The following is a 24,585-nucleotide window of genomic DNA, read 5'->3' as shown; positions in this document are numbered from 1 at the left end:
TCTTTATAAAGAAGTGATCTTTGTTACTTAATGATCTGACGTTTTCTTTTGTTGTTTTAGGAATGCACGAGCTTCTGGCTCCTCTTCTCTATGTACTCCACGTTGACGTTGAGCGTCTCTCCGAAGTGCGTAAACACTACGAAGACCATTTCACCGACAAGTTCGACGGCTTATCTTTCGAGGAGAGAGACGTTACTTACAACTTCGACTTCAAGAAGCTTCTTGAGGGTTTCGCCGACGACGAGGAGGTCGGTGGAATCCACGGGAGCTCCAAGAAAATAGTGAGCTTAGACGAGCTGGATCCCGAGATCAAGTCCATCGTGATGCTCAGCGATGCTTACGGAGCGGAAGGAGAGCTGGGGATTGTCTTGTCGGATAAGTTCATGGAGCATGACGCTTACTGCATGTTCGACGCTCTCATGAGTGGTTCTAACGGTTGCGTCTCGATGGCTGGATTCTTCGCTTACTCTCCAGCTAGCGGTTCCCACACTGGTTTGCCTCCGGTTCTCGAGGCCTGCACTGCGTTTTACAATCTTTTGTCGTTTGTGGACTCGTCTCTGCATAGCCATTTGGTTGAACTCGGAGTTGAGCCTCAGTACTTTGGGCTTCGTTGGTTAAGAGTTTTGTTTGGGAGAGAGTTTTTGCTTCAGGATCTGTTGGTAGTGTGGGATGAGATCTTCTCAGCTGATAACACGGCGAGAAGAGATGAGGATGATAACAGTACAAGCCATAGCTTCATGATATTTGATTCTCCACGTGGAGCTTTAATCTCCGGGATGGCGGTGGCGATGATTTTGTGTTTGAGATCTTCTCTGCTCGCTACTGAAAACGCAGCTTCTTGTCTCCAGAGACTGCTCAATCTCCCGGAGAAGATTGATGTGAGGAAGGTCATAGAGAAGGCTAAGTCGTTACAAGCATTGGCTTTAGATGAGGATGTGCGAGCATCAGCTTTGTCTGTGAACAACGTCTTTGATCAGAGCGTGAGTCCTGCGATACCTGCGAGGACTAATAGCTTCCCTTCGGGTTCCACTTCTCCTAAATCTCCGTTGATCATTACTCCACAGAGTTACTGGGAGGAGAAATGGAGAGTTCTTACGGCTGAGGAAGAGAAACAGAGTCCTTCAGCGCCACCGCCGAAGAAGAAGGCGTCATGGTTCAAGGTGAAACGGCTTTTCAGAGCAGAGTCTGAGCCTGCACATAGCGTTAAGACAGAGAGCAAAGGTGGTTTAGCATCAGTGGCGCGGAACTTGCTGGAAGATTTTAATAAGCAGGTTGTTTCTGAACCTGAGGAAGTAGTTGCTGTGAACAATGAAGATAGCTCAGTAGCTAATAGAGTAGATGTTGTGAACAATGAAGATAGCGAGGAAGCTAATAGAGAAGAGGTTGTGAACAATGAAGATGGTTCAGTTCAAGAAGCCGATGAAGCTAATAGAGAAGATGCCGTGAACAATGAAGATGGTGCAGTTGAAGAAACCGAGGAAAGAAATGTGGATTTTGCATCTGCTGGTGAAGAGAGTATAACAGCAGTTGAGGAGACTTCATCTGATGTCTTCTCAGATCCCAACAGTCCACTCAGACATTCAAACTCCATAGAGAATGATTCAGATAGCAGCACCGGGTCGATTCTGTTTGCCAATGAGAAAGTTGAAGATCAAGAAACAAGCGGAGTAGATTCGCCTCTTCCCGTTTCCTCTCAACCGAGCATTGAGTTTCCGGTAGTTCAGTCTAATGACGAAGAGAACACCACAGATTTAGATAAATCTGTGGCCGTGACTAAGGAGCGTAATAAGCCTTTTCCAGGGAAGTTCCAGTGGTTTTGGAAGTTTGGACGCAATCTCACTGGCGAGGAGACAAGATCCAATGGTGTTGAAAGTAGTAAGAGCGATTTGGTTAGCTCTTCTTCTCCGCAGGCTTCATCTTCGAGCAGCAAAGGGGAGACAGACCAGAATGTGATGAATACATTGAAGAATCTTGGTAATTCCATGCTCGAACACATTCAGGTACAGACTCAGTCGCATTCTCAGCTACTCTTTTAGATGATAATGACGAAGAGAAACGTTCTAATGACTTTTTGACCAAATGTACAGGTGATGGAGTCTGTTTTCCAGCAAGAACGAGGTCAGGTTCAGGCAGGATTAGTTGAGAACATATCTAAGGCCAACTTGGTCGAAAAGGGACAAGTCACAGCCACGACAGCTCTCAAGGAGCTTCGGAAGATCAGTAATCTTTTGTTGGAAATGTGATAGAAACATTTTTGTTGATTCTTCTTGTTCTGCCCTCTGTATATGTACATACATCCTATTTTTTTGTAAAGTATTTTTAGAGCACGTAATAAATAAAAAGAAAATGTCTTATCAGCATACTCTTTATCTTCATGACATTTTGATGTAGAACTCGGTAAATGTCTAAGATTAGATGGTATAAATAAAGATACCTTCATCTGCTTTTGAACAATAAAAGGCAAACTGCTTATATGTAGGAAAAACATTTCAGTTGGCGAGATTTAAGGTGGGGTATTCAATTTATTCAGTTATATATTTCATCAATTCTTCTATTATTAGATTATGTATTTGAAATCATACTACTAAAATATTTTAAGTTATAGTATTATTCATACTAATTTTCTAATTCTAATAAAGATTTGTGTTGTTTAATTTTTGGCAGATTTTTATGATAATTGTATCTGAAAAAAAACTGATGAACTTATTATAAAATGTATTTGCAAAGGGACAAGTCATAGCCACATGTCAACAGTTCTCAAGGAGCTTTGGAAGAACAGTAATCTTTTGTTGGAAATGTGATGAACATTTTTGTTGATTCTTTTTGTAAAATAGGGGGCTAACCAATATATAGAGTTTTAAAGTGAGTATCAAAAGTTCAAAACCCCATTAGCTCATTTGTCTCTCCATCTCCATGCCCGGAGGAAACTTTTTTGACTGTATTCTGCTTTCTACTCTGTTTTTCTGTATGGGTTTTTCTATTTTGATTTTGACACCTAGTTTATAAGTTTCCATCTGCTTCAAACAATAAAAAGGCAAAAGCAGAAAACTACAGAGCTCACATACATTAAAGTTGTTGAAGGTTTTGAGTCTTAAAGTTCACTATTTTCTGTACTTTCACATACGAGATCAAAGACGACAGAAGATGAGAAGAAAACAAGAGTCTAATCTATGTTGTGAAAGCCAGGGAGAAGTGAAGTAATGAAGCCAAAAACTATCATCTGAATCTCTTTCACTATTCCCCACCACTGATTCCCTTGGTTTCCTGCATCCACATTTTCATTTGCGTTTGCTCTGTTCCCGTTATCGCCTTCATTCTCTTGTCCCTCTGCACAAAAGAAAAATAAAATAAAACAAATGGCTGCTACATAAGTTGATGGCTTCAGTTAATATCATGGGAAAGTAGAAATACCGGGAACCACAGCTTCGTTTAGTGGCACTGCAGCTGCGGGATCATCATTATCAGCTCTGGCAGCAGCAGCAGCAGCAGGAGGTGGTTGAGGTCGAGGTGGTGGTACAGCTGCTCTATGCATACCTTGTGAGAGCCATCGGACAAAAGGTGCAAGGGCTCCAGTTTGGTATCTGTCAAGTTTCCCAACATCAGCCACAGCATTTTCAAACTCTTGATCAATTAATAGGAGGCTTAAAACACCACCACCAAGAAGGTGAGTTTGTCTTACAAGTAAATGATGGTAGCGAAAATCACAAGGACAGCGAGCCTCTGTCTGGATCCATCTTGGTTGAACAGAAAGATGACAGCAGCAAGCTTGAGTATGAGGAATATGTCAAGCTGAAAGGCGATCTCGAATCTCCGTACAACAACAACTTGCCTCTGTTGCGCAGGCTGTTGCTGCTGCTGACCCTGTCCAGCTTGCGCTTGGTTCTCTCCCCCAGCCTCAGTCTCATTGCTCGGCCTAGTTCTAAACAAAATGTCAAATTTAAAAACCATCAACACCAAGCCTATAGTTTTCTCATGTGAGTCACACACCACCTAAACAATTGTTTTGGATTCAAAGGGGATCATCAACTTGTGCTAATTATTTCTAGCTAAATCAACTAACTAATGGAAGGTGCTTACGTGGGAAGATTGTAAGTGAGAGGGATAAGATAGTTAGAGGGAAGAGCTCCAAACTGATGCACAGGAACTGCATAGATCCCAGCTCCACGGTTCGTTTGTTCATCGTATCCGGGAACAAGACCTGGTGGATACATTGGAGCTCGATCTGGATTCTGGAAAACGAAATTGAAAATCATTAGTCAATTCACGAGATCAAACGCATGAATTGTTCGAAGAATCAAAGTGAAAAGACGCAAATCAACAATTCGAAAGCAAGTCACAAACCTGAGGCTTGATCCCAGAATCTTCGGGTTTTGGTTGCTGTGACGCTGAAGAAGACAACTTCTGGGGTTCTTCCGCCATATTATTCTCAAAAGGATTACGACGCAGAAGCTCTTTCTCTATTGAATCCGCCAAATCAAAATCGGTTGTTGCTTCCCCTTTGTGATAAATTCTCGCTCAAGGAGATGAATTGCTAGGCTCATTCGTCATGTTATCCAATAATAAATGGACACGTCACCAATAATCGTGACTATTTATTTTGCATTTATGGTAAATTGCACACAAACTCCTTGTCTTGAAGTTAATTGGTTTGTTCCGGTTACCAATTATCAATCCAAACCGGTTACGATTTTGTTTGTAACAAACAAAAAATTCTGTACTTGAAGATTGGTTTGGTTAACCAAAGGGAGTGGATATTTGAGCCTCATTTGTCATACTTGTATTTTAAACTTGGCCCAAAGTATTTGAGAGTTCGGACTACAATGATCATTAGTAATGTTAATGATCGGATGATGATGATTAGCAAAAGATACTAACGTTTGCTGATGATAGTAGTAGTATACAGTCCATCGTTTGCGTAGCTGGTGAGTTCTAGGCAGTGGCCTCTAGTTATATATATGCTTGTTCTTAAAATGATGTGAATGTGTTAAACAATCACTAACACATGTTGTCCTCTTATTTGTTATAAGATTATAAATTATGGAGGAACACTATTTCTGAATGAAAAAGAGAAGAATACATTCCAAAGTTAAACTACATACAATACAAATAAGCAAAACAATGACTGAGAATCATGTCCAGTTGAATCCCAAACTTCGATCATGTTCTGGAGTGGTCTTAAGCATACAGAAACGTCCTGAAGCAACTGAAACGTCCTGAATCATGTCCTAAGCCTCCTACTGTGTGCATTATCACATGTCTCGCGGGCCGACCCGCAAAGGCTTATATATATTGCGAGACGGATTTGGGTAGCCATTCTGGAGACCGTTTCCGCGCGGGCCTGACCCTACGTAACCCGCTTGAAGTTAGTCTCGCTGCACTTCGGGATGGGATAACCTATTTACCATCTCTAAGTATAAGTCCAATGCTTTTTTAGACATTAGCATCATCATCATAGATTCATATAGAATCTTATTGCTGTACATGGCTAATCCTGAACATATCCCAAAAAATATTGTTCTGGCCCAAATTCTAAATGAATCTATGTTAATGATGGGATGATGATTGGCCAATCCTGAACGTATCATTATGATGATGATAGTAGTATACGTCTAACGCCGAGTTAATAGTTTTAAAACGTTTGTGAACAAGAGATACAAAGAGCATGCATATATTTGAACTTAAGTTTACACACACAAAGTTCACAAACCTTTCATACTATAAAACCTCAAACGTATACGTGAAAGAAAAAACAATGTGTAAACTGTAGAGTTTCTTCATAATCAATCCACAAGATCCATCTTTACCTCGCCTTAGGAACCATTTCAGTATCAAGATTCATCGTAACCATTCTTACAGGACCATCCCTATAGCTATCTCGATCATTCACCTTCCCAACAACACTCTTCTTCAGCTCCATAACAACTTCACTCATTGTTGGTCTCTTTGCAGAACTCTCAGAGGCACAAGCCAATGCTATTTCCGTGATCTTCCAAGCCGAACCAGCCTCAAACCTACCTCCCAAACGTTGATCCACAATGCCTCTTATGTCTCCACTGGCCAGCATTGAACCAACCTCATCACTTAGATGCACGCTCTGTGTTCTCGAACGTGAGATTGCCGGTTTTCCAGTTACCACTTCAAGAAGAACCACTCCGAAGCTGTAGACATCGCTCTTCTCGTTCATTTGGCGCGTTGTGTAGTACTCGGGGTCTAAGTAACCGATGGTTCCAGCGACAACGGTGGAGACTTGACTGGTTCCTTCGACCGGGAAGCTTCTTGATAAACCAAAGTCAGCTATCTTGGCTTGAAGCTTCTCGTTGAGTAAGATGTTAGTTGGCTTCACATCTCTGTGAACTATGGGAGGCTTGCAACCGTAATGGAGATACTCTAGACCTTGTGCCGCATCTAATGATATCTGTAACCTCTCTTCCCAGCTCAATATTAATGAACTTTTCCCTTCAAATAAAATAAAACAAATCAAAGCCTAGTTAGTTAGCAGCATCTGGTAATACAATTAATTATCCAAAGACTAACCTGACAAGTAGTCTCCTAAGTTTCCATTAGCCATGTACTCATATATAAGCGACATGTGGTTATCTTCATTGCAGTATCCTATAAGAGATGTCAAGTTTGTATGATGGACTCTCATCAGAAGCTCAACCTGAGAGATTATAGATTTGTTTAAGAGACTTGAAATTATTTAAGGTTTATAAAGAAGAGAAATGACCTCAGCTCGAAACTCTTTGTAACCTTGCGCTGACTCTTCGGAAAGTACTTTGACAGCCACTTGATCTCCATTCAAGACACCATGGTACACTTTACCAAAGCCTCCTTTGCCAAGAACTCTCTCGAAGTTGTTTGTGACTTCCACAACTTCTGAGTAGTTAAAGTATCTTTTGGCGATGTCCAGTGGTCCGGTGTTGACACCATTACTATACAGTTTGTTTGAGATTGCATCTCTTCGAGATCTTCTCTTGAAATGACAGAATAAAGCTAATACGATCAAAAGAACGAGAAGAACTAGGACTGCTGCTACTAGTGGGACGATGTAACCACTCTTCTTCTTCTTTGTCGGTTGACATGAAGAAGACTGACAAAGGCCAGGGTTTCCACCATATCTAAAGATTACAACATAGAAACTTCAATCAGTATTCTTTTACAGAGAAATGGCCATCCTCATATATATTTAGGTGCTTACCTTAGTGAAAGAGACCCATCTTTTGATTTCTCCAGCAGTTTGGCTGGAATGGAACCAATTAACTTGTTTCCTTCCAAGTTTCTACATATATATGAGTACATAAACTAGTATAAACTCGCAAGTCACAGAACGCTACTGCTTTTGTAAATCTCACCATATAGTTTGCAAGACTTACAATACAGTCAAGTTTACTAAACTGGTGAGGAAGTCAGGTACTTCTCCCGTTAAGCTATTGTTTGATAAGTCCCTGCAAATGATAGTTCCTTGTGTCACAAGTCTGTATACCATGTAGTGCATCAAGGTTAATTATTAAGAGACAAGAAGTACTGACAATTTGTTTATTGATGTTAGGTTGGCGAAAGCTGGATCAATCTCTCCAGTCAATGCACTAGAGGTTAAGTTCCTGAAAAGCACAACGCTTACATGTAAGAGGAGAGTAAAGAGCAGAGCAAAGCAGGGCAGAGGAGAGCAGAGCAGAACAGAGCAAAACAGAGTATATTAGAACAAACCATTTGTGTTATTTAAAAATTCATACAGAGAAATGAGTCTTGGAGAAGTATTGTTATCACTGTGGAGACATTCAAGACCTTCCCAAGAATAGTCCACTGGAACACATGGATCTCCTTGCCAGTTCTTCTTCTTCACTCCATACTTCATCTTAATCTTCATCATGGTATCAACTAAGACAAAAAAAAAAAACACAAAACTGAATATAAAGAGAAGAGTATATCTTGTTTAAGTTCAAAACAAGCCTTTACCATCTTGTTGATCTGTTGGTAACTGAAGGAACTCATTGATCTGATAAATCTCAATAGCGTTGATGATCGGTGGAAGAGTAGATAGATCTGTTTTCCTTATGACAATCTCATTCTTCGTTCTCCCGACAGGCTCTGGAGTGGAGCGTGTGTCTGTAAACAAGTAAAACGGTCTGAAATTCTCGGCAAGCAGATCATCATTTACGTATATATCGAACTCTCTTGTCTCGTTGCTTTGCAGCTTTTGTACTTCAGCGAAATGCATGTATACGTAAAACTTCGACCTCGGGTCATCCGGTGACCATGTAAGCGTCAACGGGTTGCTTTCGTTTCCTGGTGATATCGCAGTTCTCATGACTATACTCGCAGGTCTGAACCCGTTGTGGTTAGTTTCATCGATGGTGAGGGATGTATTCAAAATCTTCATGTTAGACTTATAAGGCATCCATATCCGATCATAAAAATCATCCTTGTACCTATAAAAATAACGTTTAATTAGTAGCTAAATGAAACATTAACCAAAAAGTAATTAAAGACTATGTTTACCTGACTTGGAGATTGCTTGTTGTGCCAAAGTCCCATCTCCGACCAAGCATAAGAGCTTCATACGGAGTGTCGTACGTGTTGTTCTTCACAAACCTTACTTCCAAGACAGACAGAAACGGAGTTCCTTTGTTTTTATCAACAACACAGACATGAATATGGTCTGAAGGAAGAGTATAAATGATCTCTTTGGTTACTATAGCCGTTTCATTGACAAGAACAACAGGTTCCCATAGATTGACTCCAAGATAAAGATCAAACTCTGGTGTTCTACTAAAACCATCATAGTTCCCATACATGAAACGGGTTCTAATCAAATACTTGAAACCTTTCCCTTGTTGTGGCTTTATACTGTAACAGTTTCTTTTGCCTTCAGGGAAGCTTCTCACGTTTTGGAACTGTCTTTCGAGAGAAGTTGTTTGTAGGTCTGAAACTATGCTATGGCTTGTTCCAGACTCAACATAACCCAAATCCGAAACGTATTTCATGTTTGTTTTCTCATCAGTGTAGCTTGAATCATCTGGTATCCCGCAATCGATACTAATAAAACCTGAACCAAAACAAAAAATCACAGAACATGAAAGCACTACCATGAACATAAGATGTTAGAAGAAGCAAAAAGGATTCTAAGTACCAGCTTACCAGATTGGTCTTGAGCTTGAACAAAAACACAGCTTGTGATAGAAATCCATAAAAGAAGGGTTAGACATGTCATTATCATCAACAAATGAATTAGATTTACTTTGGTATAGACTATGCTCTCGAATGCAAATATAAAGACTAGCCAAGATCAAAATGACAGCTAATGCACGTATCAGCTTCAACTCCATATAAGTTATAGTATAACCATGTTGGTTATATACACAATTACATTATACATAAACAAAAGTCAAATAAACATCTTTGTGAATCATGACTAATGGCATGTGTCAACGCTTTAGGTGGTTCTTGTTTTATCATTTCCTTGAAAATTTTCTTAAAGTTTCCTTTCTTTGTTGGGTAGGATTTTATAACGAGTTGAAACGACGTTAACCTCAACCAACCAGATAAATTTAGTGCACAAGAACTTGGTTTAGCCATTGTCAAATCTTTGCCATTATGTATATGGTTAACCATCTCTAGATTGATTGAAAGCACAAGGTAATTCATTATTGGTTTCCCAACTTTGATTGATGGATGAAACCATAAAGATGTTCAGAATCAGTGCATATGGATGTATCAGTTAAATAATAATACAACAATACTTCTTTTTTGAAAAATGTCTTGATCATTTGACATCCATTATAGGAAAGTGCCCTTCAACCTAAATGAATGATCAACATTGATCAATGTAGTTTAATCCCTTCAAGTTGTTACTTGCAAAGTTGACAACTAGTAAACAAATGAAAGATAATCGTCATGGACTAGTAGCACACACAAGTTGTAGTAGTAAATAAATATAAAATCTTACTAATGAAAATTGTCATAATCAAGTATGTTCTTGTATTGGTCTTCCATCTCAAAAGACTATGATCATATATTTTGGAAAAATATTATGGTCGCTTCTAAGAATCAAAGAAAATCAAAATTACAAATGTTATTGCTCATCAACAATTTGATAGTGTTTTGAAAGAAATCATACATGTGGATAGATATAAACAACCATAATATCCAAAATCTTGTCAATACAATATCAAAATAGATACATTGACCCACTCGGAATGTTGCTTTTATCTTGTCCCCAGATAGCGAAAATGTTTTATCAATCTGAAATGTTACTTGATCTCATTTATTTTTTGAATTTTGAATTTTCTAATATTTTTAATTTTCTGATTTTTTTTAAAATTATGAGTTTTTATTAAATTTTCTGATTTTATTTAAATTTCTGAATTTATTTAATTTTTGTTTATTTTATTAATTAACTAATTATTTTTTTAAAAAAACTGACACATCATTTTCATATCTGTTTAACAGGTCAATTATTTACTTTAGAGGTTTTTATGACATAAATGTCACTTTGAAAGTTAAAAGTGTTAATGAAAAAACTTCAAGATTTAAAATATTAATAAGTGACACTTTCAAACTCCAAGGTATAATATGTATGCTATATGAATGAATGAAGATTAGGCAAACAATATAACACTCTTTATTGCTGGAAGGATAAGAAAAATGGAAAACAGTGTTTTTAGCTATTAACCTAAAATACAAGATTAGTATAGCTAAATTCTTAACGAAACATTGAAACTTGGTCATTGAGCAAATTGACACAAGTTATAATCATATCCTCTAATCATCCTTTTGACCTTCCTCTTCTTATCAGCATTGCGTCACATACTTTTGCAGCATCTACATTATCTTTAACATTATGAACTCTAATGATATTAGCACCTCCTAAAACACCAGCAGTAACAGAAGCAACAGTTGCAGCATCTCTGTCAACAGCCTCAGGTCGCCCACAAATGTCTCCCAAGAATCTCTTCCTCGAAGGTCCTATAAGTATAGGAGCATGAGACACTCCTATGCTTCTCTTAGCCATCTCTTCCCGTATTTTCGGAAGATCCGTTATAACATCTAAGTTATGTTCTACTCTCTTTGAAAACCCGATCCCTGGATCGATCATAACCCTCCAAGCCGGAATCCCTGAGATCTCTGCATCCCTTACTCGCGTGTAGAGCTCAGAAGCAACGTCCTTGCATACATCACCGTACTGCAGATTCTCTTCGTTCTGCATTGTACATGGATCTCCTCTCATGTGCATGGCCATATAAGGAACCCCGGACTCCGCAACAACCTTATGCATATTCGAGTCTAAGGCTCCGGCAGATACATCGTTCAGTATGTCAGCTCCCTTGCTTATAGCTTCTGAAGCAACCTCGGAGTTGAAAGTATCCACTGATATGAGCTTCCCCTCCATCTCTGGCATACTGCGAACAGCTTCCAATACCGGTAGTAGTCTCTCCAACTCTTCTTGACTAGAAATTCTAGTGGCCATTGGCCGTGTAGACTGCGCGCCGATATCGATTATATCAGCCCCTTCAGAGATCATTTCTCGAACGCGAGAAACTGCAGAATCCAACGACTGAAACTGTCCACCGTCGCTGAAGCTGTCAGGAGTGAGATTAAGTATACCCATCACATGAGTTCTGCTAGTAAAATCCCAGAGCTCATCTCCTATTGGTAACACTCTTTGTATACCGTCCTCTCCAACTAATGATTCTCCACCTAGTCTTTCCCACGCTTGGTGAATTCCACCTGGATGCAAGGCAAGCGAGTGCCAGTGAGCGACCGTGTCATTATCAACAGCTGTTCCTAGCAAATCAACCAAAGGTGCTAACACAAAGGACCTCTCCCAGAGCCTCTCGTGCGGTATGATGAGCTTATCAGAAGCTATTCTCATCTTCCCGTAGAATAATATGTCCAAGTCGAGCGGTCTTGGTCCGTAGCGTATACCATCCGTACGTCCCATGTCTCTCTCGATGGTTTTGAGAACGGTGAGAAGCTCGTGAGGTGGGAGCTTGGTGACGCCTCTCACTGCGGCGTTGAGGAACCTTGGTTGGTCAGTGACGTGAACAGGAGCTGTTTCGTATAAGCAGCTGTGTCTTGTTAGGTGAATGCCGTAACGTTTCATTAATTGTAAAGCTTCTCTGAAGTTGTTCATCCTGTTTCCGATGTTGCTTCCCAAGGCGATCACGACTTCATGCTCTGGGGAGTCGACTTGAACTCTTGTATTAGGTGTTGCTGAAGATGAGCTACTTAATGCTACACATATCAAGAGTAGAATCAATCATCTAACATTATAAAACTGAATCTTTCACTACGTTCGAGGAAGCCACGAGGTACCTGAAAGTCTGAATAAAGAGGAAAATGGGGAGACACGTGGAGACACGAGAGAGGTGAGCTTTGACGAGTAGTAACGGTGGAAGGAGACGCGACTTGGGGTCACAGCCATAGCCACCGTTGGTGGAGGTTCTGAGAAGCGGCGGAGAAGGAATCTACCGGTGTGGATCATGGTTCCTAATTTTCCCATCATTAACATCCTACACATTACAGACACTTGCTAAACTCAGACAAAGTGTTTGACTTTTGATTGAAAGATAACGAAACAGATCGAAAATTAAACTAATCAAGTTAAGCAATCACTACTGATTCAGACAAGTTACAGACACTTGCTAAATTCAGACAAGCAAACCTGGAAGAGAGTAAAAGAGAAGGGCTCGAAGATTGATTGCAGTGGAAGGTGAAAACCCACAGAAAGTGAGGATCTTTCTGAAAAGGGCAACGGTAGATTCTGAGATATCTTTTTGCTTATGTCACCGGCGGCGGAGTTGAAACCGTGCCTATCAACCGGTCGTGTTTACGTCACTCCCCGTCTTTCCCTTTAGGTGTGCTGACGAGTGACGACTGACTGAGAGGAAGGCGATGCAAACGAGTTGTCTGAATCGATCCGTACATGGAATAACCAAACCTAATAATAAGCGGTTATAACCGGTTCGGCCGTTTCAATTTCGAACAAAATCGAATTATAATTTAAAAAAAAAACAAAAATGAGTTCGGTTGTAGTGTTACAAACTTACAATCAAACTCATTAAGAGTTCCAGAAAAGACTCTATGTTATTTATAGATTTTATAAAGTTTTAAAGTTTTAAGATGTTTTTCTCCAATAGTAAAATTTCAATTTAGTTTCAAAATTATTTGTTATTTACACTATAATCTTTATATATGTCATAATTAATATAAATTCATAAAACTTTTATAAATAACTAGCACATATATAAAATTATTATATTAATATTAACAAATAAAATTTTACACTAAAATATAAAATTATAAACAGAAATAAAAATACATAGTTAAATATTAAACTACAAGCAAAATACCACATTATTACATAAATTTTTTTTTTAGTGCTCCAATTTAGCTACGCAAATTTTTTTTAGACAATATTTTAGAAGTTACAGAGCAAATTTACTAGACTATATTTCTTCATGTATCTTTTTAAAAGAAAACTATTAAGTCTTTTTTGTAATTATTAAATTTATAAAAAAATAAATTTGAAATATTTAAGATATACAAAAATTTTAATATTAAAAAGATGAATGAAAAAATACTTAAGAATCATAAATGTGATGTATAATTAATTATAAGAACCAAAAATACAAATAAAAAGATGAAACTTCAAATTTAGAGTTTTGAATAGAGAAACTCCAAATATGAAATTTCAATTCTTAAAACTCTAAATTTGAAGTTTTGAAATTTATTTTCGGAGAGCAAAAAACTTTATATTTGAAATTATAGAGTTTCTTTTGGAAATGCTCTAAACAACTACATATCGGTTTGGAAATAAATGGAACTAATATGAAAAAATTGAATTATTGTCAAACTTACTAAACTGATACTTATTGGTTTGGAAATAAATCCAACTATTGCAAGGAAAAAAAATCAAATTGAATTATGATCAAACTTACTAAACTAATACATATTAGTTTGGAAATAAATCGAGTTATTGCAAGAATTTCTTTTTTGATTTATAATCAAAACGAAAACCATATTTTGTGTGTTCTGTCACGTTGCGCAAAACAAATTCAGACGAAACAGAGGAAGATCAAAATGGCGATGACGTGGATGAGGAGGTTTTACAGTAAGATCAAAGGGAAGAAGGTGAAGGAGCTTCCCGCCTATATCAAATCGACGTATTCAATGGAGAGCGTGAAGACCTATGTGATGAAAGGTCTCGATAACTACAACGACAAATACATCCAGACCAGCTCCGTCGATCCTCTCCTTCATATCTGCTTTGGAGGCATGGCTTTCTCTTATCTCCTTGCTATCCCCCACGAGAAATGCTTTTTCGAGGAGAAGTATGCTAAGGAGGCGAAGAAGCTCGCTAAAGAGAAGCTTGCCAAGGAGCAGCTTTGTAACATCCCGAGTTGTGATATGTGAAAAGGCTTAAAAGAATTGATTTGGCTACCTATGTCACCAAAGTTGACTTACCTTTTCCGGAGCACATCATGAAAGAACTCCAGAGTTAAGCGTGCTTGAACTGGAGTAGTGGAAGGATGGGTGACCTATCGGGAAGTGATTCGCGATAGCGTGTGAGTGAGGCCAAAGCACGGGGAAAGGTCGGGTGGTGATTGCAGGGTCAGTAAACAATGATTTCGGGCCTTGGAAAATTAACGACCGGCCGTCAGGTGGGATGGGGCCCACGGGTCGAGAGAGCGGGCGTGGGTGGCCCATTAGCCGTGGACGGGTCGGGGCGTTATAAGTGGTATCAGAGCTGGTTAGCTATCTCAGTTCCGACCTGAGAGGCATCTTGAGACCTGTCGGGGGCGCAACGAGGACGTTGCGTTCTTTGAGAGGGGGTGAATTGTAACATCCCGAGTTGTGATATGTGAAAAGGCTTAAGAGAATTGATTTGGCTACCTATATCACCAAAGTTGACTTACCTTTTTCGGAGCACATCCTGAAAGAACTCCAGAGTTAAGCGTGCTTGAACTGGAGTAGTGGAAGGATGGGTGACCTATCGGGAAGTGATTCGCGATAGCGTGTGAGTGAGGCCAAAGCACGGAGAAAGGTCGGGTGGTGATTGCAGGATCAGTAAACAATGATTTTGGGCCTTGAAAAATTAATGACCGGCCGTCAGATGGGATGGGGCCCACGGGCCGAGAGAGCGGGCGTGGGTGGCCCATTAGCCGTGGACGGGTCGGGGCGTTATAAGCTTGCTAAGGAGCAGCATGCTAAGGAGGAATCTTTTCCGATCTCTCGAGATGATCTTTAGGTATTCTAAAGTTCGATCGTTTTGATTATTTTCTGTTCAGATTTCATTTTATACATCTGTTGGTGGACTTAAACCTTTTCTAGAGCCAGTTTAGCTGTATGAGTTTATGTTCTTGCGTATTTCGAGTATCATTACATCATATGATTCATATCTATCTCTTTTTGTTTAGTGTTTTTCTCTTTAATTGTTGGATATGAAGTGATAGTTATGGTTGCTTTGATAGTTTCTTTGTTGATGTCATGAAGTTTATCATTATATAAGTCTCTAATGAAGGGGTGAAATTGACTCATGCAGATGTTGCTGTGAGAGATCTGACTGAAGATTTAATGTTTTGTTATTTTTATTTTCTTAAATCTCCTGGAATATTGTTGATTTGTTTCACCAAAGAGAAACCTTTCTTTTGAAATGAACTTGGTAGAGAGGCAATAAGTGAATCATGATATTGATTTATAATGAAACCGTTTTTTTCGTGAGAAATCGTCAAGCTGTGGATTCAGCATATTTGGCTTGTCTTGCATTGTTTGTTTCGGTTTAATCTATTACCTTGTTCAAGCAGAACATAGTGTGTTACCATTATTACCTATATAAATATAACGTATAAAAATAGGTATGTGCCAAGGCGGGCTTGGACTTGGATGGCTAGGTTAAAAAGCAAAACCTTTAGTTGAGGCGCAAATAAAATCATATCTATTTTCTGTAAGTCCAACTACGTTTTTCTTCCAAGTGGTAAGCCCAACTATGTTTCAAACCTTGCAGATGAAGCCTCTACTACGAACCCCCTCCTTTACCCCAAACGATCTCACTGTCTTCTGCAACACAGATGCAGCTTGGCGATCGGATCTGATGGCCGCAGGGATGGGGTGGATCATCACAGACCGATATGGGCACGAAATCTCTAGAGACACAGCCTCTCAACTCAATGTAACATCCGCTTGCATGGCTGAGGCACTGGCCATTAGAGAAGCGCTCATCCACGCATCGACTCAACACATCACACATATCTGTCTACGCACAGACTCTCAAGTGCTCGCCCGAGCAATCTCGAAGAGAAGAAGACCGACGGAGCTCTATGGCATCCTCTCGGACATCGACTCCCTCACTTCCTCTCCCTCCTCTCCTTTCCTCGAATGTAATGTCGTCTTCACGCCTAGATCTCGTAATGGGCCGGCGGACCTCCTATCAAAATCTTGTCTTGCTAATTTCATCATGGGCCTGAGGCCATAAACACTGTCTGTTCCTGAGTTTTTATTTATTTAAAAGTATCCAGTTTGCCCAAAAAAAAAAAACCGAAGTACATATATATTATGCCATATGATATATATATATATATATAATATACTTTTTTCGACGAGTATATATTATATATTTGAATAAATCAAACTTTCCAAAAATTTATCTGTACGCCTTTTTTCTAGCAATTTTTCAGGAATAAAACTATTAAAATCTTTAAGTTTAAAGATAATTTGTACTGATTAAAGATTACTATTAAAAAAATATCTGCATCACAAAATTCCTCATACTCCGAGAAGACAATAGATTTAAAGGCAAGACAATGAATGAAAGATTAAAAAGTTATGTTTGTTCGTTATTTGTAAATTCAGGATTTTTGTGCAATTCTTAAGACGACATAGTACACATATCGTATTCATAAAAGCCTAGCGTATCGTGTGTACTGTGAACAAATGTCTCGACATAAAAACAAGTACTTAATAAGTGAAATGGAATCATATAGTGAGAACTGAAGTGCTCCTAAAGTCCCAAATTAAACGGTCCAAAAGCATCGACATCTATTGACCTCTCGTCTCCCAAGATAGTGCGTTCACCGATATTTCTTCATTAATTAATTTTCTGCTTTCCTCCAAATATCTTATCAATCCATCCAGTTAAGATACACCATCAACAAAAAGTTACATTAATCTTCCGCTTCGAATAGTAAAATGCCTCCAAGAGACGTTTTGTGTAGAGACAGACACCAAGAGAAGGGGCATGTTCTTAAATAACTAGACTGACTCTTGGAAACATTAGTACTCCTTCTGTTCCTGAATATAGGATTTTTTGGATTTTTTGAGTAGATTAAGAAATAATTAATGCACTTTTTGTCTAACTTTTGTCTTTAATGTATATACTATTTTTGCTATGAAATTTGTTGTAGTTTAATAAATTTACGCACACCTTCTCACCTCTTCATATTCTTAAAAATTAAATTTTAGGTAGTGAAAAATCATTTCAATTTTGGTTAAAAACTTCCAACATGAAGCCAAACTATTCGTACAATTAAAGTCAAAATTTTAGAATGGAGCCTATCCTTTGTAAAATTTAGAAAGGAGCCAAAAGTAGAATTTTAGAATGGAGCCAAATTATCATAATCATGTTCTAAAAACACTCTATATTAAGAGATCATTTTCCAACGTTTAAGTAAAACTTCTTTCATGGCTTTTCATGATTTTGACCTAAATATACCATTTGAAAGCAATGAAAGAGAATTATTGTTTGATTTAAATCAAAGTCCAACAAGAGAGTTTACTTCATCCAATAATATTTCAACCTTTCCAATTCATGAAGATGAAGATTATTCTCAGATGAATCCAGGTTTTTGTTAATTCATGCATGTATTAGTGGACTATATTTTGAAACGTGGTGTACGATGTGTTTACTTATGTGTCTTTTTGTCATGCACTTTACTTGCAACGTGTTTATCTTTTACTATAATGAATTTTTTTTTGTCATGCACTTTTTGTAGGATTAGGCACTGGAATATTACAAAGTTCTCAAGAAGAAACAACTCGTCGGAAACAAATGACAGATGGAGAAAGATTGGAGATTTACCATGCTCTATTGGAAAAAAGCATCAATGGAGAATTAGGAAAGCATCACACAACAGAGGTCTCTCATTCATTCTCTGTACCTTTACAAACAGTACAAAAAATTTGGAAGAGGGCCAAAAATACTCTTAGCGGTGAAGCTGTTGATGTATCACATAGGAGAAAAGGTAATTGCGGTCGTAAAAAAATCCATATTGATCTTTCTCGAATTGTTGATGTTCCATTTCGTCGTCGTAAAACTTTATGATCGTTAGCTGCTTCTTTGGATGTGTGCAAGACATCACTTTTTCGATGTCTAAAAGAAGGGCACATCAAACGTCATACCAATGCTATAAAGCCGTCTTTGAACGAAGACAATATGAGAGCTCGGTTAGAGTTTTGTATCTCCATGCTCGACAGTAACACTATGCCCGACCACCCGAAGTTTGCTGCTATGCACGACATTGTACACATCGACGAGAAGTGGTTTTACATGACAAAAAAGACAGAGACTTATTATCTTCATCCCGTTGAAGATCCGCCGTACCGCAGTTGTCAAAGTAAAAATTATATCGGGAAGGTGATGTTCTTAGCAGCCATGGCACGTCCACGTTTTGACGGAGAAGGTAATGAGATTTTTTCTGGGAAAATAGGTATTTTTCCATTTGCTAAGATGCAGCCAGCTAAAAGAGGAAGTAAAAATCGAGCAGCCGGAACTATGGAATTGAAACCGATGACCTCCATCAAAAGAGAAGATATAAAAGAGTTTTTAATTGGCAAAATTTTGCCACGAATTCGTGAAAGATGGCCACAAGAAGATTTCGGGAAAACGATTTATATCCAACAGGATAACGCACGGACACACGTTGATCCGAGAGATGAAGATTTCCTAGCAGCTGCTTCTCAGCATGGTTTTGATATTCGTTTAATCTGTCAGCCACCGAATTCACCGGATTTGAATATTTTAGACCTCGGATTTTTCAACGCCATTCAAACACTACAACACCAAGTGTGTCCAAGGACCATCCAAGAACTTGTTTCTGCAGTAGAAAACTCATTTGATGAGTACTCCACAAAGCATGTGAATAGGATATTTTTGACTTTGCAGTCATGCATGCAGGAGATTATGAAAGTCCAAGGTGAAAACACATACAAGATTCCACATTTGAAGAAAGCTATCATGGAAAAGAAAGGTAATCTACCTTCGCAGATGAGTTGTGATCGTCTTTTAGTTCGTGATGTAATCAATTATTTAGCAACTTAAGCTCTTTTATTTATCATCATTCTTCCATGTTACATAGTCTTTCTTATAGCGTCATGAAAACAAACAACATGAAAGGTCTTAAGAGACTTACATCAAAATAAGAAAAATTATTTAGTTATAGAGAGAAAGAAAGCAAACTTATAATCAGGAAAACAAAATATTAAAAATACTTAGGCAAGTAAATTTTAAGCAGATCCATCACATTAGGTTCCATCTTCTTGGGATGAAGCTCCTCTTCATCATAGTACGGCTTGTTCAAATCCAGTTCTTGGGCGGTGTATGATTTGATCCTGTAGACATCTCTTGATTCACCTTTGAAGATTCTTGCTTCTGATTTTATTTTTGCTTTTACGTTTTCCTCTTTTTTTTGTTTCATTATTTTTGGTATTTTTTTAATTTTTTTCTTTGAACTTAAGAAAGAAAGGAAACTATAAAGAGAGTAAAATGAAGTTGGTAAGAAACTTAACGTTACCCAAAAAATTGTCTTTTACCCATAAAGCATTTAAGAAATTCTCGTGAATAAGCATTGACTGAGTTAATTTTAAATGAAAAAGCATTAATATTATTACACAAAATCTTACTTTGTGGAACAAGAAAAAACTCCCAAAAAATCCTATTTTCAGGAACAGATGGAGTATAATTTAGATATAACATTCATCTTATATTCTTAAATTATTCAGCAGCTAACATCTAAAGCACTAAAACATAAAAATTAATGTTATCATTAATTATCGTTGACATTTGTTGAACACATGCACACGCAATGGACGTTAACTGAAATATTACAAAAGTCATATTATGATGTATCCAACGGATCCGTGGCTTCAAAATATCCTATTATCTTATTTATTAAATTATTTTGATACCTGCTAATATCCAGATTTGGAATTAAAATTTATTTCTAACAAATCTAAAATTGAATTTTATATAAAAATTTGTAAAACTATTGTATAAATTATTATAAAATTGAAAAATTAATAATATTATAAATTTACTTCATACATATAAATATTTAAATAATAAAATAATTATAATAAAATTTTAGTATATTAAAAAAACGGATCAAAGTATCTAGATTTGAAAATCAAGATATTGATGTGGTTTTGATGTATCTAAGATTTTACTAACGTGATCCGGATTTTTGACATTCAGATTTTCAGGGTGAATCCATAGCGGATTTTGGATCGGACCGAATCTAAAATAACAATTCTACCTCTAATACCGATAAGTTTAAATGAATTCATTGTTTTGATTAAAAAGGACCAAAATCTACTTAAATAAAAATGAATTAGTATTAACTATGTAGAGTAAATGAAAACAGCAAACACAACTAGGTTTGAGCATTTGGGAATCCCCTTTAGATTTGGATCAGGTTTCTTAGATTTCAGTACAAATTATATCCGAATGAAAGTTCTTATTGGATTTATATATCTTGTTCTCGAAGCTCAACTTCATTGCTATTCACTCAGAAGCCATCAAATTCTTTTGTTTTGTGTAAGACAAATTCAGTTCTCTGTATTGTTATAGATTACAAAATTTAACAGCTGTATTTTTTTTGGTACAAACAGTGATATGCCAGCATATGTGTACAGAAAAATATATCTTCGACATTTAGAAAGCACCTACAGCATCTTTTAGAAAACACCTGCAACATTGAATTAACTTAAGATTTGAAAGACAGTTGTCACTGACAACCCTTAAATTCGCTAAACAAAATTACTCGACAACAAAAATAATCTTAAACATATCTGGTGCTGTCATTCTCAAGTTTTTCTTTTGTAATATCATTTATAGTATATAATTATACACAGGGCCGGCTTACAAGGGGGACAAGCGATGCGACCGCCCCGGGTCCGAGTCCGTGTCCCCCGTGTAATGATAAATAAGGGGCTCAATTTTTTATAAATTTATATTTTTATATATAAAAAATTATAAATACAATAAATAAAATTGAAAAGGACCCAAAATTATTTGATATGTATATAGTTTTATTTTTATTACAAAATATACAAAATATTATTGATTAAATTTTAAAAATATTTTAAACATTATCTCTATATAAATTTTAGAGAGTAAAATTTTTTTTTTTTTGCCCTAGAGCCTTTAGCAGTGTTGAGCCGGCCCTGATTATATTTGTAATTTATTAGTCAACGCTTACATAGTATAAAAAGAGACACATCCCACACGTACACATACAAAACTCAAACTTGTTGCACTCCTAAAAAAAGCCCTAAGCAACAATGGAGTCCCAGTCACGGATTAGTCCACCCGAAACCCCAAAACGTTCTCCGTTCACCGGAATATTCCACAAACTGAAGACCAACCTCGTTTTCCGGTCAAAGCTCGCCGAGATAAACGGTGCAATGGGCGACCTCGGCACCTACATACCAATCGTCCTCGCCTTAACCCTCGCTAAGGATTTAGACTTAGGCACAACGCTGATATTCACTGGTATCTACAACGCCGTAACCGGAGCGGTTTACGGCGTACCGATGCCGGTCCAACCGATGAAGTCGATCGCAGCCGTGGCGATTTCGTCGACCGCGGAGGAGTTCGGTATACCGGAGATCATGGCCGCCGGGATATGCACCGGAGGGATCTTGTTCGTGTTGGGGGTCTCCGGTTTGATGCAGTTCGTGTTCAACATCATTCCTCTATCGGTTGTTAGAGGGATACAGCTGTCGCAGGGGTTAGCCTTTGCGATGTCTGCGGTTAAGTATATTAGGAAGGAACAAAACTTTTCGAAGTCCAAAAGCGTTGGCGACAGGCCATGGTTAGGGCTTGATGGTTTGGTGTTGGCTTTGGTTTGTGTTCTCTTTATAGTTCTGGTGAATGGAGATGGGGAGCAAGAACAAGAAGAGGAGGAAGAGAGAGATGGTTCTAGAAGAAGAAGGGTTTCGATAAGGAAGGTTGTATCTAATGTACCATCTGCTCTGTTGATATTCTTGTTGGGTGTTGTTTTGGCTTTTATAAGGAAGCCAAGTATTGTGCATGAGATTAAGTTTGGACCGTCGAAGATTAAGTTAGTTAGAATGAACAAGGAAGCTTGGAAAAACGGATTTTTGAAAGGGACGATTCCGCAGTTACCTCTCTCTGTTCTGAATTCCGTCGTGGCCGTGTGTAAGCTTTCTTACGACTTATTCCCCGAGAAGAAGTTTTCGGCTACGTCGGTTTCGATGACGGTTGGGTTGATGAATATGGTTGGATGCTGGTTTGGGGCGATGCCTACTTGTCATGGAGCCGGCGGGTTAGCCGGGCAGTACAAGTTCGGTGGGAGGAGTGGCGGGTGTGTGGCGCTGTTGGGAGTAGCTAAATTGGTGTTGGGGTTGGTGTTGGGAAGTTCGTTAGTTGGTATAATGGATAAGTTTCCGGTTGGTGTGCTTGGAGCTTTGTTGCTGTTCGCGGGTATAGAGCTTGCAATGGCTGCTAGAGATATGAACACAAAGGGTGATGCGTTTGTGATGCTTGTTTGTACAGCTGTATCTCTAGGCTCGAATGCTGCGATAGGATTTGTTGCTGGGATTGTTCTTTATGTGGTTCTTTGGATGAGGAACTACGGGAGGGTCAGGACGACCAACCTTCCTGTTCAAGTAGATCAACATCCTTGAAGGTCTTCGATCTTCTTCTTTTTCTTCTATGCTTTCAATTGTGATCTGTTGTATACCTGAAAATTTGAAGTTCACAACTTCGTTGAACTGAATCGTGCTACTCCGTGTAATAACTATATTAGTTTGATTTTTTTTTTCTTTATTGTAAATCAGTTTACCAACTTTTGTGATAATAGAAAAAAAAAATTGTGAGAGATGGACCATATAACTTTGGACTATCTGTGGAATAACCAGTTTTCAGAAGATGGCCTTTTGATCATTGCGTACAAAATAATCTAATCAACTTTATTTTTTTGGAACATTCTTTTTAGAACACAACTTTCACTAAAACTTAAACATTTGAGGTACAACGAGGGGAAGAGATCCTTATGAATCTACTACAGCCATTGTAATAAGACTTTAAAGCATTAATGATATCAATAGAGAAAGTTCTATGATAAGCCAACAGCAAATTCAGAACAAAACTCGAATGGATCGAAACAAGGTTCACGGCAATGTTGGAAAGGTTGAAACTTAGTCACTTTGACTTATGACATTAATAATCAAACAACACCTTGAGATATCGTCAAAACAAGATTCGTTAAGATCAGATCAGACTTTATATATTTTTGAGCTAGACCGGGCTGTACTAAAATATTTACTGGTTTTGTGGATTTTGGGTCAGGCCAATCCAATTGACACCCTACTCCAGAATGACGCAATGGATTGGTATGTCAAGCTTCGTAGTGACCATAATCAGAGTGATAAACAGTAACGTGATGAGTTCCAAAGAAAAAAAAACAGTAATGTGATTTTCAAACAATACGGTTCATTGGGGTGTACGATGTACTTTTATCTCTTTGTATATACGATGCTATAATCGAGGGATGGCCAAGACTCTTGTTAGGCCTAACCCTTGTGCTGCAAAGATCATTACGTTTGACAAAGATTATTTTTATCCTTATATGCTTTTAAAACTAACATTTTCCTACGTATCTTTCCACCATTCCACGTCCTGAAACAATAGGAAACTTTTCTAGCATCGATCTTATTCTTAAAAGTACAACCAATGAAAGACCGATGTGCTATAATTAGTGAATGTAGGCTTGCTGGCTGCCATGCAGAACTTTGAGGTCAACACTATCTATACAACGTCAGCTGTGTGTTCGCATGGATCTTTCAAGGATTGATAAACTTATGTAAAACAAATTTACTAAAATGTTACGAGGAAGTACATGGCTATGGCGAATGTAGGATTATATTTTGGTGGGGGCAAAATCCTATATAAACTTTAAAAATGTAGCTAGAAAATATTATTTACTAAAAGAAAAAAAAACTAAAATTTAGGTGTATTTAACAAATTCTGATTTTTTTATGGGGCACTTGCTCCCATCTTGGGCAACGTAGTTCGCCATATATAGATATGCACCCGTGAAATCATTGAACTATATAGCTTTAGTGAAGTTGTTTTATCCTCAAAGTTACGTTTTAGTCGAAATCACTTTTGGGAGTACTATCATAATTTGTTGATATATCTTCACCGGAAAGCCAAAGCATCTTTACCTTTCTCATCATGATGTCATCTATTACTAAGCTATTATGGGTGATTATCACGAGGCTACTCAAATTTTCATAGTTGCCTAGCATTAATAATTATGTTCAAGCAAAAGCTATTTTTTAATA

General features: G+C 37.9%; 6 protein-coding genes across 6 annotated transcripts in view; 3 read left to right on the top strand and 3 right to left on the bottom strand.

The window, feature by feature from the left end:
* The window catches only part of LOC103853057 (TBC1 domain family member 5 homolog A), a 3,261-nt gene extending 901 nt beyond the window's left edge, over nt 1-2,360 (top strand). Inside the window, exons 4-5 of the mRNA XM_009129961.3 lie at nt 61-2,000; nt 2,088-2,360. Coding sequence (XP_009128209.2) covers nt 61-2,000; nt 2,088-2,243 — 2,096 coding nt within the window. The 3' untranslated portion in view covers nt 2,244-2,360. The remainder of the gene's footprint in view (nt 1-60; nt 2,001-2,087) is intronic.
* LOC103855052 overlaps nt 1-19,190 on the top strand; it is a 27,436-nt gene extending 8,246 nt beyond the window's left edge. Inside the window, exon 2 of the mRNA XM_033278635.1 lies at nt 12,713-19,190. Coding sequence (XP_033134526.1) covers nt 13,927-14,415 — 489 coding nt within the window. The 5' untranslated portion in view covers nt 12,713-13,926 and the 3' untranslated portion in view covers nt 14,416-19,190. The remainder of the gene's footprint in view (nt 1-12,712) is intronic.
* On the bottom strand, nt 3,030-4,583 carry LOC103853046. The gene is made up of 5 exons (XM_009129953.2): nt 4,342-4,583; nt 4,078-4,229; nt 3,680-3,919; nt 3,412-3,581; nt 3,030-3,327 (listed from the first exon to the last, which is right to left on the bottom strand). Exons 1-5 carry the CDS (start codon nt 4,417-4,419, stop codon nt 3,164-3,166), a joined length of 804 nt encoding a protein of 267 aa, XP_009128201.1. The 5' UTR covers nt 4,420-4,583; the 3' UTR covers nt 3,030-3,163.
* Nucleotides 4,852-10,316, bottom strand: LOC103853036 (senescence-induced receptor-like serine/threonine-protein kinase). Its single transcript, XM_009129942.2, has 10 exons — nt 9,139-10,316; nt 8,500-9,046; nt 7,957-8,429; nt 7,734-7,878; nt 7,530-7,601; nt 7,374-7,445; nt 7,199-7,279; nt 6,728-7,118; nt 6,535-6,661; nt 4,852-6,456 (listed from the first exon to the last, which is right to left on the bottom strand). Exons 1-10 carry the CDS (start codon nt 9,215-9,217, stop codon nt 5,801-5,803), a joined length of 2,643 nt encoding a protein of 880 aa, XP_009128190.1. The 5' UTR covers nt 9,218-10,316; the 3' UTR covers nt 4,852-5,800.
* LOC103853027 (folate synthesis bifunctional protein, mitochondrial) lies at nt 10,593-12,905 on the bottom strand. The gene is made up of 3 exons (XM_033278566.1): nt 12,665-12,905; nt 12,316-12,512; nt 10,593-12,234 (listed from the first exon to the last, which is right to left on the bottom strand). The coding sequence occupies exons 2-3, from the start codon at nt 12,509-12,511 to the stop codon at nt 10,766-10,768; spliced, it is 1,665 nt and encodes a 554-aa protein (XP_033134457.1). The 5' UTR covers nt 12,512; nt 12,665-12,905; the 3' UTR covers nt 10,593-10,765.
* LOC103853020 (molybdate transporter 1) lies at nt 15,192-24,585 on the top strand. The gene is made up of 2 exons (XM_033278574.1): nt 15,192-15,250; nt 15,545-24,585. The coding sequence occupies exon 2, from the start codon at nt 21,556-21,558 to the stop codon at nt 22,921-22,923; it is 1,368 nt and encodes a 455-aa protein (XP_033134465.1). The 5' UTR covers nt 15,192-15,250; nt 15,545-21,555; the 3' UTR covers nt 22,924-24,585.

The sequence above is a fragment of the Brassica rapa genome, chromosome A01, assembly GCF_000309985.2.
Source record: "Brassica rapa cultivar Chiifu-401-42 chromosome A01, CAAS_Brap_v3.01, whole genome shotgun sequence".
In the NCBI taxonomy this organism is placed as follows: domain Eukaryota; kingdom Viridiplantae; phylum Streptophyta; class Magnoliopsida; order Brassicales; family Brassicaceae; genus Brassica; species Brassica rapa.
The sequence above is the reverse complement of the archived record's forward strand: the minus strand, read 5'-3'. Positions and strand labels throughout refer to the sequence as shown.